At 38.6% G+C, this 16,847-nt stretch overlaps 1 protein-coding gene across 3 annotated transcripts in view; it reads left to right on the top strand.

Annotated features, from left to right (window-relative positions):
* Window positions 1–1,930: 1,930 nt before the first annotated feature.
* ECPAS (Ecm29 proteasome adaptor and scaffold) overlaps window positions 1,931–16,847 on the top strand; it is a 75,090-nt gene continuing 60,173 nt past the window's right edge. For 2 of the 3 annotated variants that reach the window (XM_060690411.2, XM_087886342.1), the window contains exons 1-5: window positions 2,186–2,748; window positions 11,476–11,606; window positions 12,107–12,223; window positions 14,576–14,694; window positions 15,665–15,814. In XM_060690411.2, coding sequence (XP_060546394.1) covers window positions 2,712–2,748; window positions 11,476–11,606; window positions 12,107–12,223; window positions 14,576–14,694; window positions 15,665–15,814 — 554 coding nt within the window. In that variant the 5' untranslated portion in view covers window positions 2,186–2,711. Of the gene's footprint in view, window positions 2,015–2,185; window positions 2,749–11,475; window positions 11,607–12,106; window positions 12,224–14,575; window positions 14,695–15,664; window positions 15,815–16,847 lie in introns of those variants that run through there. The other variant, XM_060690412.2, reaches the window with a different exon arrangement.

Here is a 16,847-nt window from a genome sequence, read left to right as displayed (position 1 = left end):
GTTCATCATTCCTGACATTGGATGACAATGGACATTTGTGGAAGATAGGCTGTTTTGAATTATTTTAGGATAGGTTTCTCCAACCTGGACCCTTCAGTTACATTGAGAGTAACTCTCATTATTCAGACAGCATGGCTAATGACTATGAATTGGTTGACATGATAGATTTGGAAGATACCAGATTGGTGAAAAGCACTTTAGGCACAATAGGCAATTTATCAACAGGAAATAGAAACAAAAAGGGATGGGAGCTATTGGCCAGTGGTTAGAATCTTGTTTATATTCATTTGTGAAATATTGAGGATACATGTGAAATCTACCAAAACAAAATAGCAAGGAATTGGGTTTTCATTATAATATTGCTGTACCATCTTGCTGGTTTTGATTGATCCAAGACATATCATTGCATCAAACTGAAGTCACTAAGTAAAACCTTCTATCAGATTGTGGAATTGAACCTGAATCTCTACAATTCTAGTTAAACACCCCAACCATTTTACCACATTTTATATGCATCTTGTTACAAAAAAACAAAACAAAACATTGTTCACCAGCTTCTTGAACATTTCCTGGCTCTTACAATTATGCTATTGTGATATGGGCCCTTGCCAACTGGTTTAGATTTCTGACCATTGCACATCTCATGGTCACACGACCTTGATTTGTGAGCTTTCCTGCCAGTTTCCCACTAGCAAAGTCAGTGGGAAAGGCGGCAGGAAGTCGGAAGTATTGATCAGGTGAAGTCCTTGCTTAATGTCCTGTCTCAGGCCACACACATACATATAAAATATGATTAAGCCTAGGACAGTGATAGTTAACCTTTTCAGCACTGAGTGCTGAAACGAGTGTGTGTGTGCATGCGCACGCACACCAAAGCACCAGAACCTGGAAGAGAGCAGCTGTCCGGCACGCATGCACATGACGGAATCCGGAAGAGCAGCTGGCAATGGCGCACGTGCCCAGAGAGAGGACTCTGCGTGCTACCTCTGGCATGCGTGCCATATACTTTCACCTATAGTGAAAGTGTAATTTTAATTTTGCTAACAATTTGAATGTAGGCCCATCTTGATCTTGAGGCCCTAGGCTGAAGCCTAGTTAGCCTATAGGAAAATCCGGCCCTGCTGGGATCGCACATGTATGAACATGGACAGTGCCTTTCTCTATGCCTCAGCTGCCTTCAACTAATGCTGATAGAACGTCACCCAATGGCATAGTATAGCTTTAAGTATTACAAGACGAACTGCACAGGATATACAACATTACTATATTGTAAACCTCCTAGAGCCATTGTAACAATGAGATGGGCAGAATAAAAATTTAACAAACAAACAATACGCCAACATTGCTTTGCATTGTAAGGATTTTACTGCCCGGAGCTGCTGGCTCATTTTGAATGGAACACCTTGCATTCTTGCAAGAGATTTCTAGAAATACATAAGACCTTTCTTCACATAGAGTTACCACATTTGTACTATTGCAAAACCTAGATAGCTAGATGGCAATAAAATGAGTTTTTCAACATCTAGTAATCATCAGGACTACATTTTACATCCCATGTTTGCTAGGACATCAACAACAGCCACATTTTGGCAATCTAAAACGACTACTTTCATTGCTGTCTTAAATATCCCTATTTTCCTTATATAAATTCATGCATATGTATTGAATGTTGAGCAGAATAAAGGTACAGTACATCTCTTCTTGAAGGTTGTTTTAAGTACTGAGTACTTGGCCCCAATGGATAGCATGTTTAGGAGGTCTATGCATGAAAATTATCTCAGGTTTTTCTAAAACCAACCTAACTGAACACCTTTCAAGGTAGGAATGAGTCAGCTTGTTAGAAATACCTTCTGCAGATAGGGGGAGAAACTCACATTAAAAAAAAAAAAGAATGCTGACCCTCCTTTCTCCAACACCCCTTGGGGGGGGGAGAACGGATCTAGGTTGTGTGTGTGCCCATATGTGTGTGTGTGTACACATATATTGCCAATCATGGAGGTCAGCATGGATTCAGGTAATTTCATTTCAGCGGCATTTTCGGGGGGGGGGAAATGAATGATTGTGGGGGGGATCGTAGGTCACGAACGATGAACGGAGGGGCGCTTTTTAAAAAAACCCTATTTCTATTTTTTTAAAAATGTGCCTTGGCTCCAACAGTTACGTGGAGCTGTAAGCTTGGCTCGCCAAAGGAGACACCATTGAGACACCATTGAGACACCATTGTAGTTGTGTAGGTAGTCCAAGGAGGAGGCGGTTAAAGAGAAGGAGCTGCTGGACACGATCGCCGCCCCGTTCTTTTTTCAATCTATAAAAAAAAAAGTAAAGTAAAAAAAAAAAAAGGCAGGGAGGGTGGAGTGCATGTGTGCACGAAGCCCAGGCAGGCAGGCAGGGAAGAAGAGATTTGCAAGGTTACTTAAAGCTTTGCGTGTCTCTCAACTGCGGTTGGCGTTTTGAGGGGAGAGTCAGAGGAGGGAGGAGAAAAATCAACCATCGGCCTCCCCCCCCCCCATCACCACCCCCGGACGCCTTTCTCTGGCAGCTCAGTCGCGGGGGAAGCCTCGAGGAAGGGGGCTGAAGGCCAAGGAGGACTGAATCCCTCCCCCCCCCGGTCGCCTTCTCCTCCGCTCTTTCGGCTCCATCGCCTCGCAGCCCAGAGCGAGCGAGGGGAACTGCCGGCTTAAAAGCCGCCTTCTCTCTTCCCAGCTGACAACATGGCTGCGGCCGCTTCTGCTGCCCAAGACGAGCTGAGTAAGTGGGGGGGATCCGGCGGGGAGGGGAGGACATTGTTCGTGCGGAGAAAAGAGGGCGATCTGCCCCCCCCACTCCTCGAGCGTGTGGATCCTTTTCTTTTTAAGGGATCGGCTTTCTAAGCGCGTGCTCCGGCCTTCGGGCCTCTCTCTGGGGAGGGTGTAATTCCTTTCCCCCTCCCGGCTTGATGGGTGCTGTGGGTGGGTGGGTGGGGGAGGAGAAGCCTCGGAAAAGGGGCTCGGAGGACGGGAGACCTTTATTAAAAAGAAAAGGAAAGAAAGACAAGGAGAGAGCTGGGGGTGGGTGGAAGGAAGGCTGGTTGTTCCATAGGCGATGCAGGATCGAGAGAGGGGGAAGGGTGAGGAGGAGCCCCGGCCATTAGGCCTCGGTTGTGCAGAGTCATATTAGGAAATGGACATTAAGAAGCTTCAGGAGGATGGGAAGACGGGACGATCCCGTCCTCCGAATTAGCCTCTTCGGTCACTGATTCTCTCTCTCTCTCTCTTTTAACACACATACACCCCTTCCTCCTCTCGTCCCCCCCCCCCCACTTTTAAAACAGACGTGGGTACGAGAACTTTGGCTCACTGATACACACATACACACATTCCTTCCTTCTCTCGCCCCCCCCCCCCTTTAAATTATGTGGGTATCTTTCGGATCACCGACACACACACATCTCTCCACACATCCCTTTTCTCGACCCCCACCCTTTTTAAATATATGTGGGTATGGGCGCTTCGGATCACTTATACACACACACTCACTTATACACACATACACACACACACACTTATACACACACACACACACACACACATCTCTCCACACATCCCTTCTCTGGACCTCCACCCTTTTTAAATATATGTGGGTATAGGCGCTTCAGATCACTTATACACACACACTCAATTATACACACACACACTCAATTATACACACACACACACACACTCTACACATCCCTTCTCTCGACCCCCATCCTTTTTAAATATATGTGGGTATGGGCGCTTCGGATCACTTATATACACACACTTACATACACACACACACACACACACACACACACACCACACATCCCTTCTCTCGACCCCCATCCTTTTTAAATATATGTGGGTATGGGCGCTTCGGATCACTTATATACACACACTTACATACACACACACACACACACACACACACCACACATCCCTTCTCTCGACCCCCGCCCTTTTTAAATATATGTGGGTATGGGCGCTTAGGATCACTGATACACACACTTACATACACACACACACACTCTACACATCCCTTCTCTCGACCCCCATCCTTTTTAAATATATGTGGGTATGGGCGCTTCGGATCACTTATATACACACACTTACATACACACACACACACACACACACACACACCACACATCCCTTCTCTCGACCCCCATCCTTTTTAAATATATGTGGGTATGGGCGCTTCGGATCACTTATATACACACACTTACATACACACACACACACACACACACACACACCACACATCCCTTCTCTCGACCCCCGCCCTTTTTAAAGATATGTGGGTATGGGTGCTTAGGATCACTGATACACACATACTCACACACACACCCCACCCCACACATCCCTTCCTCCTCTCAATCTCCCCCTTTAAAGATATGTGGGTACAGAGGCTTCGTCCTTGCAAGAAGGGGGAGGAAGGACTCCTCCCTCCCCTTCACTCGAGGGAATTGCAGATTTCCTTCCTTCCTCTCAAAGTTGGATTCTTAAATCTGGTGGAAAGAGCAGGCCCCGTCATGATTTTGCTCCCCCCCCCCCCCCGGATTAGGATCCAGCCTTGAGAGAGAACCTTGCTGGGTGTTTTTGAGTTGGAGGGAGGGGAAGAGGAGAGGCCCTCCGCTCTGTGCAGTGCCCAATTTGGTGACCCCCAGTCTTTCCGATGTGTCTTTCCTCCCCCACTTGCCCCCCCCCCAGGAAGAGGGTGTTGGGTGTTGCAAGTGTAGAGGGTGGCATGGACGCTTCAGGACTGGATTTTTGCCGGTTCCATCTCGCCGTCCCTCTTGGCCTTTCAAAATGTGAAGCTCCCACTTCCCATTCCACATCTAAGGTATTGAGGCCTCTCTTGGTGAGGCGTGGTATGGCCGGGAAATGCTTCTTTGTGACAGGAAATGACTATAGTCTTTGCCACTGAGGCAAGCTTGGGTGTGTGTGTGTATGTATGCATGCATGCATGCATGCATTTGTGCATACATAAATATAGGTAGTCCTCGATTTATGACCATAATTGAGTCCAAAATTTATATTGCAAAGCAAGAAATGTGTTTAGTCAGTTTTGTCCCGTTTTGCGATTTTGCTCGCCACGTTTCTTAAGTTAATCACTGTGGTTGTTAAATTAGTAACACCATTGTTAAGTGAACCCGGCTTTCCCATTGACTTTGCATGTCAGAAGGTTGCAAAAGGGGATCACATGACCCCGGGACACGGCAACTGTCATAATTATGAACCAGTTGTCAAGCATCCGAATGTAAATCACATGATCCTGGGGATGCTGCAACGGTCATAAGTGTGAAAAATGGTCATAGGTAACTTTTTTCAGTGCCGTTATAACTTCAAACGGTCACTAAATGAACTATTGTAAGTCGAGGACTACCTGAACATACATATACATACCGAAACACATACACATAGGTGTGTGTGTGCACTCACATATAGGTGTGTGTGTAATAGAGACATACAACTATAGTATCAAAAATATACTCGTATATGTATATTACACACACAAATATCAAACTGTCAAAAATTTGCAGTTATTTATTGCCTATATAGCCCACAGAGTTCAAGAAGGCTAGGCATATTAGCATACAGGTAGTCCTCAATTTACAATAGTTCATTTAGTGACCATTCAGAGTTACAATGGCACTGAAAAAAATGACTTATGACCATCTTTCACACTTACTACTGTAGTAGCATCCCCAGGGTCATGTGATTTACATTTGGATGCTTGACAGCTGGTTCATATTTATGATGGTTGCAGTGTCCCCGGGTCATGTGATCTCCTTTTGTGACCTTCTGACGTGCAAAGTTAATGGGAAAGCCAGGTTCACTTAACAACGGTGTTACTAATTTAACAATTGCAGTAATTCACTTAAATGTGGCAAGAAAAGTCATAAAATGGGGTAAAACTCACTTAATAAATGTCTCAGCAACATAAATTTTGGTTTGGGCTCAGTTGGGTCGTAAATCAAGGAATATCTGTAGTAGGCCCCTTTCCTCAATTTTATACCCTCAACACAATCCTGTGAAAGAGGCTGGATTGGGAGTGGCCCAAATTCATTTGTGTTCACAGTACTTGTATATATGTATGGAAGAGATACTAATGAAATTACAAGATTATGCAATAGTTTAGGAGAAAGTACCATTGCACTCGATGGAATTAAATGTTTTTGGACGAGGAACAATTGCACTTTAATTGTGGCGTCTTTGATGCTTGGATAAGGCATCCCCAGTACTGTAATAATGTTTTTGACTTCTTTATTTGGAGTAAATATTATCCGATCTTGAGTAATCCTTCTCTTTAAACTTGCATGATTTTATGCCATGCCTGAACAAAGAATGTTGAGAAATTTAGTGATACATATGAATGCTTGACAGTAACTTTTTCAAATTAGTTGGCCATGATTCCTAGTCAAAATCTACTCTGATTTGGAATTGTGGACATTGTAGTCCATTAAGGAGGAATCAGAAAGACTAGTTTGGAGAGTATGAAAGACAGCACATCTTTTTTGTTTCTTTATTTCCAGAATCATTGAGAAAACGCTTCTTTCTCCTGTTATCTAATTAGTTTAAGTAAATGTTTAAAAGTCAACATCTATTAGCCTATACTAATAAAGAAATCTAATTCTGTGAAAATATTATGGTTGTGCGGAACAGCCCTGTCCATAAAGCCTTGTGCAATTAATTTAGTACTTTGCAAGACCTTAGATTACATCAGATACCACCTGCATAGCTAAGATTGAATCTGTCAAGCCAGTAAGAACATGATGAGAGAACCTGATTCCAGTTCCTTCACATATAGGAGGTTAAAGGGCTAAGGACAAGAAGGCTGTCTTTCTGGATTGTAATCCTCATGTTGTATAATTTACTTGGGGAGCTTCATGCACTTTGGAAGGTGATTCTTTTAAAAAAAGTGTTTTGCTATGCTTTCAGTTTGAGTTACCTCTGTATTATTATGGTTCACTCCACAGTTAGCTAGATGTTCAGACTGGATTTAATATTTTTATCCACCTTCCCAGGGATATGGGATAGGCAGATGTTAATTTTATTATTATTATTACTTGGTTATACTCTATCCAACCTTATGCACTGGGTACAAAAACTGTAAATAAATAAAATAATCATTAATACATCTATAGATGTTGGTACTCCCATGAAAGTATGTCTGTTTATGTAGACAATTGGGAACAGCCCAATGCTTGTAGCATGGGAATTATCTTTAATCTTAGCCCAAATATCAAGAATATATATGGATTTGTTGGGACAACATTGGTGGAGAAAGGTGTTAACCTGGATATGAGAAAGCCTTGGGGAAAAAACTTGGGAAGGAAATCCTTATATTTCCCCTGTTTTTTTTCCCATTTTATTCTAAGCCTATTTCTATCCACATGATAGGTTCCAGAATTTTTCATTATTCCAATGGTAGAGGAAGAGGGATATTGCATTTGGAAGTCATCCAAATGGTTTTCTGTCTCCTCTAAATTTATTTTCTATTGATATTTATTCTCATGCATTGGTTCATGGCACTTTTCACTAGAGGTAGTCCTTGACTTACAACTATTTGTTTAGTGACCGTTTGAAGTTACAGTGACACTGAAAAAGTGACCTACAACCAGTTGTCACACTTAAAATTGTTACACCATCTCCACATGATCAAAACCTAGTGCTTGGCAACTGGCATGTTTCTCTGGCAGGTGTCGCTTCCTGGGATCATGTGATCATCATTTGCAACCTTCCCAGTTGGCTTCTGACAAGCAGAGTCATTGGGGGAGCTGAATTCTCATAATGATCTCATGATTCATTTAACAACTGCAGTGATTCGTTTAACAATCATAGTAGAATTGGGTGCAACTCGGATAACAACTGCCTTGCTTAACAACAGAAATTCTGGTCTCAATTGTGATTGTAAGTTGGGAACAACCTGTTCCTTCTTTTGTCTATTTATCAGATCAATATTTTCTTCCATTTCTGAAAAATTTCCCATATTGCACTATAGCCCTTTATTTTTCCTAGAGAGAGTGGGGCAACTTAGTTTCTTTCCTTCTTTTAAAAATTTCAAACTATATTTTTTCCTGGCTCAAGGTATTTTATTATTCAAACTAAGAAATAAGTAAGATATTGTCTCAGTTTTTGATTGAATAAAAACAGATAAAATGAATAAGTTAAAAAAATAAAATAATAATTTAAAATAAAATTACTCTTTTGAAAGTAAAAATAATATTTTAAATAATACACAATTTAAATAATTCCCTGAAAATTTTTCCTATCTCCTACACACCTTTCACTCTGTGTATTTGTAATTGTTAACATGTCATGCCTTTAACTGAATAAATTCTAGAAAGACTTAGGCTGTAATACTGTTTTCTCCAACCATACTAGACATAGTGTTCTCCTGCTATGGTGGCTAGGTTGTCCTTGCTAAGGTTGTCCTTGCTAAGCACCCACAGTTAGTATTGTCAACCTAGTTGCTAAGTAGAAAATTACCTGACTGCGATTGGACTTATAATTTTACTTTCCCTTTGGTCATTAAGTAAAACAGTTGTTAAGTGAATTGCTACTGAGCTTACAGTTTTGCTGTATTGTATTAACTCTGTCATAAGGAAAAATGTATGCTGGTTGTGAAGCACATGAATAGCAATCATGATTGCAGCGGTTATAAATGCACACCTGCTGCAAAGCACGTGATGGCTACTGTGTTATTGATGGATGCCGCCATTGTAAATGCGACAATCAGTTGCAGAGTTATTTTTTTTAGTACCATTGTAACTGAACAGTCGCTGCATGAGGCAATTAATAAGTGAGAGCTACCTATTAACTATATGGTTTCACGACAATATAAGTTGAAGTACTCTACAGTACATATAGAAAATTCCTGTTGGGTAAATTTGCCATAATTTGCCATAATTTTGTACAGTTTAAAATTTTACAGTTGGTTTTGGTACAGCAGTGGAAAAAATGAAGATAAGTACTCATACAATGGTTTTGTTATTGAAATATTGTTTTATGCTAATTTGTATGCTGTTACATTGAAGTTTTGAAGTGTAAATTACTAGTATAAGCAGTTGGAAGTTTAGTATGTGTAGATGCTATATGAAACTGAATATCTTTATATATCTCGAAATTGTGTGTCATATAACCAATCTCAAATTTAAGATTCATTTTGTCATAAGCCAGCCCATATTTTGTTTTTTCATACTCTTAGAATGACTAAAATACAATCTTTTTTTCTGATTAGATTAGAATAGAATAATTTATGTTTAAATTACTCAGATCCATTTATGTTGTCAGTTTGTTCTTTTATGATTACCATCTTGTGTATATTGTGTTGGAGAACTTTCATTTCTCCTATCAAGATAACCTTGTGCCTTGAAGCACGTGTGCATGCACATACACACACACACACAATTGTGAATCATTCAAATTTCCCTCCTCACTTTAACTAGGATATTTTGTTTTCTAGATGAATGCTATTGGATTTTAGTTACCATATTTCTTTTCTCCTGTACTTATGCTCTATCAGACTTAATAATTTTAATTTCTAAAAACAACATATATTCTGTTTACTTTTGAATACATTGATTATGTAATGAATTATTTCTTCTTGCTGTAGAATTTTGTATATTTTAGCTCAAAATATATTAGAAGTCTCTGAAATCCATCATCCTGGTTAGTCATTAAACAAATAAGGAAATGAGGTCTGTGCAGTATATTTTGACTGGGTTTGAGTTCACTTTCAAATGACCCTGGCTTCCCTTCCACATCTGAAATTTGGCTTGGAGTAGTACTCTCTGGTTTGTGTCTGTCTTAAGCATAGCAAGAAATAAATGTTTTTTTGTGTTTATAATTATCCCTGGATGTCACAGCATGCTACATTGAGCAATTCAAGGTAGATTGTGCAAGAGTAAGACAATTAGCATTTTTCCAATTATGGCTGAGATTACCCTAGGCTGAAATGTATACAGGTAATCCTCGATTTATGACCACAATTGAGCCCAAAATTTCTGTTGCTAAGTGAGACATTTGTTAAGACATTTGTCCCATTTTACAACCTTTCTTGCCATAGTTGCTAAGTAAATCACTGCCGTTATTAAATTAGTAACACAGCTGTTAAGTGAATTTGGCTTCCCTTATTGTCTTTGTTTGTCAGGACACTGCAATCCTCATAAATATAAGTCAGCAGCCACCTGTCTGAATTTTGATCACATGACTATGGTGACGCTGCAACGGTTGTAAGTGCGAAAAAATGCTCATACGTCTTTTTTTAGTGCAGTTGTAACTTCGAATGTCACTAAATGAACTGTTGTAAGTTGAGGACTACCTATACTGAATTTAGGCAGTGAACAAATCTTGGAAGGTTTGTAACATATGCCATGATGTAATTGTCCCTGCTTTTCTTCTCTATAAACTTATTTTTACTTATTTAAAACATTTCTTTAGCCACCATCCTTAAAGCTAAGCTCTGGTTGGCTTACAATCCAAAAAGAAAACAATATATATAGTTGAACACTACCTGTATAGACAGAACTATTGTCCATGGAGTTCTGCAGTCTATTAATCTAGAATTGGGAAATACTATTTTATAGCATGAAATTATTACTTTTGAACATAAGGTATACACTTTGCAAATAAGTAAATTGCTTTCTTTATAAAGAAAACATTGTATGCTCTTAAAAAAATTAAGAGGAAATTTGACTTCATTCATTGAATGTTTCCAGAGAATCAAATGATATAACTGAAGGCAGTGTAATCTGTAATAAAAAAAATAACGTAATTAACTGATTTTGATTTAAATTTTGCATATTTACTTCTCAATAATATGCAGATCTGATATATACATATTATACATGACTTGTCTTTTGATATCTTTTTACTTGATAAGTAAAAAAGCAACTATTTTTCTATTGTACTATTACAATTGTTCACCAGAATCTGAGTACTTTAAACAATGTTTCCTGAGCCTATCATCTGATTAAAATTTTCATTGATTGATTGATCAAGTAGCGTTTATTTCATGAATTAAAATTTGCATGTAATGGAATACTTTATGATTTGTGTAAAAGAAGAAAAAAGTATGTGACCCAAAAGCAGTGTCAAAAGTTTTTATGCTGTGTGATTCAGTGATACTTGTTCAGCAAACCTTCATCCAATGATGCATATGTAATTTGATCACTCAGCAAACTAGAGTGATAAAATTAGAAGCAGATGGATGTCTTTTCCTTACCTTGAACAAAATAAAGAGTAACTAGACAGGGAGATATAAATTTAATAAATAATTCCCTATACTTTCTGATATTAAATATGTGTTGCATCTGTGTAAAAACACACATGACAAATGCAGGGTGACCTTGCAATAAGGTCATTAGAAAAACCAATTGAGAGCCACTATTTAATGCTGAACTTGTTGGTATGACATTGCTTCTTTGAACTGTTTGCTGTTAGTTATAGGTCAGTTTTTCTTCCTTTATTTTAGATCAGCTTGAACGTGTATTCTTGCGTCTTGGCCATGCAGAAACAGATGAGCAATTGCAGAATATTATATCCAAATTCCTTCCCCCTGTTCTTTTAAAACTTTCCAGTACACAGGAAGGAGTACGTAAAAAGGTATGAATATTATCTGTATGCCGAAGTCTGTCAAACACAAAGTGCTTAAAAATGCTCCCATGTTGGTTTTATATATAGATAGTGTCCTTTGAGACGAATTTAACTCATGATCACTTGATGAAAACATGTAATTTTCAGTACAAAGCTATTGCTTTCATCTAGGGTGCATTTTCAGCTGTCCATTCTAGTTTAGAGTTTGTGTGATGATACAAGTACTAGCCAGATCTGACCTTGTTTGGGTAAGCTGTGTTTCCCTCAAGCTGGAAGCTGTATATCATAATATATTCCTTGAAGCCATTGCAAATATTGTTACCTTGTAATTTTTTTTCAGTTCAAGTCCAAATAATATAGTCACTTGGTTCTTTTTTTTTCTGTGGAAGGTCAAATGGAAAGACAAATAGGACATTTGATAATACAGATATTTTTATTTATTATATTTCACAATTGGGAAATGAAACCTAGATCAATAAAATGAAGGAATGATATTTTTTTCTTTTTAGGTTATGGAATTGCTAGTTCATCTGAACAAACGAATCAAAAGTCGCCCAAAAATCCAACTTCCAGTGGAGACTTTATTAGTCCAATATCAAGATCCTTCTGCAGTGTCCTTTGTTACAGTAAGTCCTTTCTTCTTACAGAATTTTACTCATGAATTCTAAGATTATGATTGTCTTTGCACATCGTGCTTAAGCATAATAGCTGGTTATCTCCTGCCTACGTATTCTTTGTCCTGCTTTCGAATAATAAGCCTACTGTATAAACAGCAGATAAAGAGAGGGATGGTTTGCTGACTTGTAGCTGCTGGGAAGTGCTTTCCTAAATGTAACCCTTGAACACTCCAACTGTGTTTTAATTAATGTTTATATATAACTACACCCATTTGTCATATTTAAATAGTCCATCAAAATGGATAGCAACAAAATATTCTGAGTGTTTTATTTCATATACATTTAATGTTCTTGCCAATAACTAAATCTCATTAGGAAATGTTCTGTTTAACAAGTTAATGTCAGTGCTCTGTCCTTGCAGTTTAAGTTTACACATAACTTATTACAACAAAGACATTGTGGCTTTACTGAGAATTGGTAGAGTTAAAGAGTAATGTTAGGGTTATGGATTGCCACCACATTAACTTGGTTCATGACTGCTAAACTATAATTTGTACAATTTTGGTGTATTGTATTTGAACTGCACTATTACTCACTTGGTTCACACTTCACTCTAAGCCATGGATTATACAATTATAACATATGGAATAAATCACACTTTGTGGAATCTCTGCAGCACATTAAGCCATGATTTAAAACTGCAGTGGCTGGTCCACTCAACAGATGTGTGCCTTTAGTCACTGATATTTTCTGTAAGTTTTCCAATTTACCTGAAGATGCAGTGGATTGAACAGGGATTTCTGCCCAAAAGCCTTTACCTCTGAATGTCAGCTTTTCTCAAATTGCATAGGAAATATACAAATATTTATATGGATAGGTATGTAAATAGTTTAATTTTTAGTTCAGTGGAAGTTTAGTGAAGGTAATCCTTTAGTACATGTTTTTAGATATATACTTGGTCCATTCCAGTGACAAAGACCTTATTTCTTTTACTTTTTAAAAAATGTCCAGGTAAGGTTTTAATAAACTAGTGCAGTATGGCATTACGGATGCTTAGACATGAACTGAAATACACATTTCGGCCAGTTAATAACAACTGCTTTTAGGTGGCACTAGAACTTTCTCAGGTAATTGCTAAGATGAAGTGTCCTTGATATAATGGTCCACATCATTAATGTCATAATTAGTTGGAGTCAGAAACTTGAAGATAATGCAATCACTAGAATGCAGGCATAAGAGGCTCCTAGTATGAAGAGACTTTTTTTATTATGAATTGGTACATGCATTCCCCATGTCAACTGTAAAAAAAAAATCAGATGGAGCCTGGTAGCACATTTTCTGAGTAATACATTTACCATATTTTTTGCACTATAAGATGCACCGGACCATAAGATACACATTAGCTTTAGAGGAGGAAAGCAAAAAAAGAAAAATCTGCCTCTGCCTCCCAGCATCCATTCGGTATTCATCTGGCTAGCATCCTTGCAGCAAACAGCAAACAACCTGGTCAGCTTCAGCACGTTATTGCAGCCCCAACACGTGGCTCGTCGGGGCTCCGTTCCATTACGCCCACCACCAGTCAACTGAGCTGAGCTGCTGCTACCGCTGAGGAAAGCTGAAGCCTTTGCTGCCAAGCAGCTGATTGGCAGTTGGATCAGCCTCCCGGAATACCGCCGATCAGCTGTTCTAGGTGGCAGGGATTGCCTTTGCTACTGCCGATCACCTTCGCTGCTGCCTATCGCCGCCGCCTTCATTTGGCGGTGATGATAGAATAGAATAGAATTCTTTTTGGCCAAGTGTGATTGGACACTTGAGTTGGATCGGCCGCAATTGGCAACGGTGGCGGTGTTCCCCACCACCTAGAACAGCTGATCGGCGATATTCCAGGAGGCCAATCCAACCATCAATCAGTTGCTTGGCAGCAAAGGCTCCAGTGTTCCCTGGCGGCGAGCAGTGACAACCCCCCTCCTCCCGCCGCAATATTCACTCTATAAGACGCACAGGCATTTTCACCCATTTTTTGGGTTTAAGAAAAATACGGTAATTCAGAGGAATAAGTTTTGGTGAGCTGGCTTTTATGCTGTTTAATAAAATGTGTTAGTTGGAAAAGGTGTTATTAGACCCCATCTGCTCTTTTCCTACTGTAGACAACTCCTACCATGCCAGGAGTATTTCTCTAAAGTTATCAAAGTAAATGAAGTTGTGAAATATTTTTGGTGAGCTGGACTATTTGAACAATGTAAACATTTCAGTGGTATTTATCAATGATTTTGAGTCATAAGTTTTTAAAAATTTGTTGATATTGTACTGTAGGGCTGTTTTTTGTAGTGGTTCTTTTCAGACATATCTTGCATTTTACAGAATTTTACAATAATATATGTTAAGATGGGTTACCCTCGTTTGCCTGTGGAAAAGCAATGTGAGCTGGCACCCACTCTCCTTACTGCAATGGAAGGAAAACCTCAACCCCAACAAGACAGGTATAATATTCTGAGCATAAAGCTTTCATTTGAAAAAAATCATTCTTTTTAATAAATTAGCCATTAAAGACTGCAAATTCATGTTCAGAGAAATGATGGTTCCCTTCTGTTACTTTGTGTCAGCGCGGCAAAGCAGATTCCACAGGGAGACTAGATTGTGTCTTATTGAGATAGGCTATAATAATAAAAACTTGCATGTCTGATTGACCTGAACTGCCACTCCTTCTTAAATCCCAACAAATGAGGGATTTGTCTGAATATTATATTGTTTCCTGGGACCTAAAAAAATGTTTCAGCCATCTTTCCTAGGCAATGGTTACACTTTAAATACCTTGCTTTTTTGCCATCCAACATTTTGTCATACAGATAAATCTTAATTCTTGGATCCAGCCTCCTTAACGTTTAACGTTTCAGTTTAATACATTTCAGAGCAATTTGAATAATACAGATCCATTTGGAATTAGCTACTAAATATGAAAAAAAGGAAAGTGATTTCATGAAAACCATGAAGTTATGTGGTCTTCCTTGTCTGCAATTCCCATTTAAAAATTTTTAAAAATGCACATATGCAAATGCAAATGCAAACCTGCCCTTTGGAATGAACTGACCCCGGACATACGCAAGATCTCTGACCTCCGAGTTTTCCGCTGTGCTTTTAAGACCCTGCTTTTCCGACAGGCAGGGCTAGCTTCATAATTGAGTTTTAAATTCGGAATTCTTAAATTTTTGGGTTTTTTTAGCTAATTGGCCTTGAATGTAATACTTTTAATAATTTTTAAATTTAAATTGTGATATCTGTATTGTGTTTTTACCTGGCTGTACACTGCCCCGAGTCCTTCGGGAGAGGGGCGGTATAGAAATAAAATTATTCTATTCTATTCTATTCTATTCTAAATAGCAATAAATGAATGTTTATGAATTTTTAGGCAGATTCTTACATATAATTGCAATGTACACAATTGTTTTGCAGCCTAATGCATCTTCTAATACCAACACTTTTTCACATGAAATATCCTGTTGAACCTCTGAAAGCAGCTTCTCCGTTTAATCTTGCTGAAAAACCAAAGACTGTACAACTGCTGTTGGATTTTATGTTGGATGTTCTCCTCATGCCTTATGGGTAAGTAATTATGAAGTTTATTCAGGTGATAGGTACTGCTAGGATTAGTAAGGGAGAGAGAAGACTCTTTTTAAAGTGATATTCTGCCATTGATGACATTCTCTAGAGGGTTTTTTTTTAATGAAAATCATATTTTTGCCTCAGATCATTTAAAAATCCATAGGTGGGTCAGTGAGTGCAGATTCTAAAGGTATTATAATCACAGGAAAATTACTAGAAGCATTGAGTTTCTTACCCAGATATTTGTTAGCTCTTAAGCTAACAAATCACATTAAGTTCTAATGTGGTTGGTTTGGTTTTGGCTTACTTTCTAATCCATTGAGTAAAAGCTCGTGTAGTGCAAAATCTCTGTGATTGACATGGTTGTGACATGGTTGACTCACCATTTTAAGCCAATTATGGATAGTCCTTGACTTAATAATTAAAACTGGAATTATGATCATAAATTGTTAAGTGGCAGTTAACCAAACGCCATGGTCATCAATTCTTAAATGAGTCCATTATACCCAATGGGTGTTTTTTGACAGAAATAAATGTACTTCATTAATGTACAAATGGTCCAGCAGCCTTGTAAAAGTCCTCAAATCTTAGGATGCAGAATTTTTTTATCTGTCTGCTAGGCACAAAGGAATACAAATTTAACTGACAGACATTAATACTGATCAAGTTAACAGCGTAATTAAAATCTATTCTGTCTAGATGCTTTTTTATCGGTCTCTGAAAATAGATTCTTATACAGGTGTCTTGATTAATGTAATTATTTATATAATTTTTAAAATGTTATGTTCTGCCTTTATTATTTTTTCAAATAAGGTGGCAAACATATCCAACACACCTTCCTCATCCTATTTTCCCCACAGCAGCAACTCTGTGAGATGAGTTGGCTTGTGAGAGAGTGACTGGCCCAAGGTCATCCAGCTGGATTTCAGGGCTAAGGCAGGACTAGAATTTACAGTCTCCAGTTTTCTAACTTGGTCCTTTACCTATTAGATCAAAGTGGCTCTCTAGATTTCTTTTATTTTAGAAATGTATA

Source organism: Pantherophis guttatus, chromosome 2 (assembly GCF_059756535.1).
Source record: "Pantherophis guttatus breed Tessera chromosome 2, ASM5975653v1, whole genome shotgun sequence".
Lineage (NCBI taxonomy): Eukaryota > Metazoa > Chordata > Lepidosauria > Squamata > Colubridae > Pantherophis > Pantherophis guttatus.
Note: the sequence above shows the minus strand (reverse complement) of the source record. Positions and strands in the feature narration are given on the sequence as shown.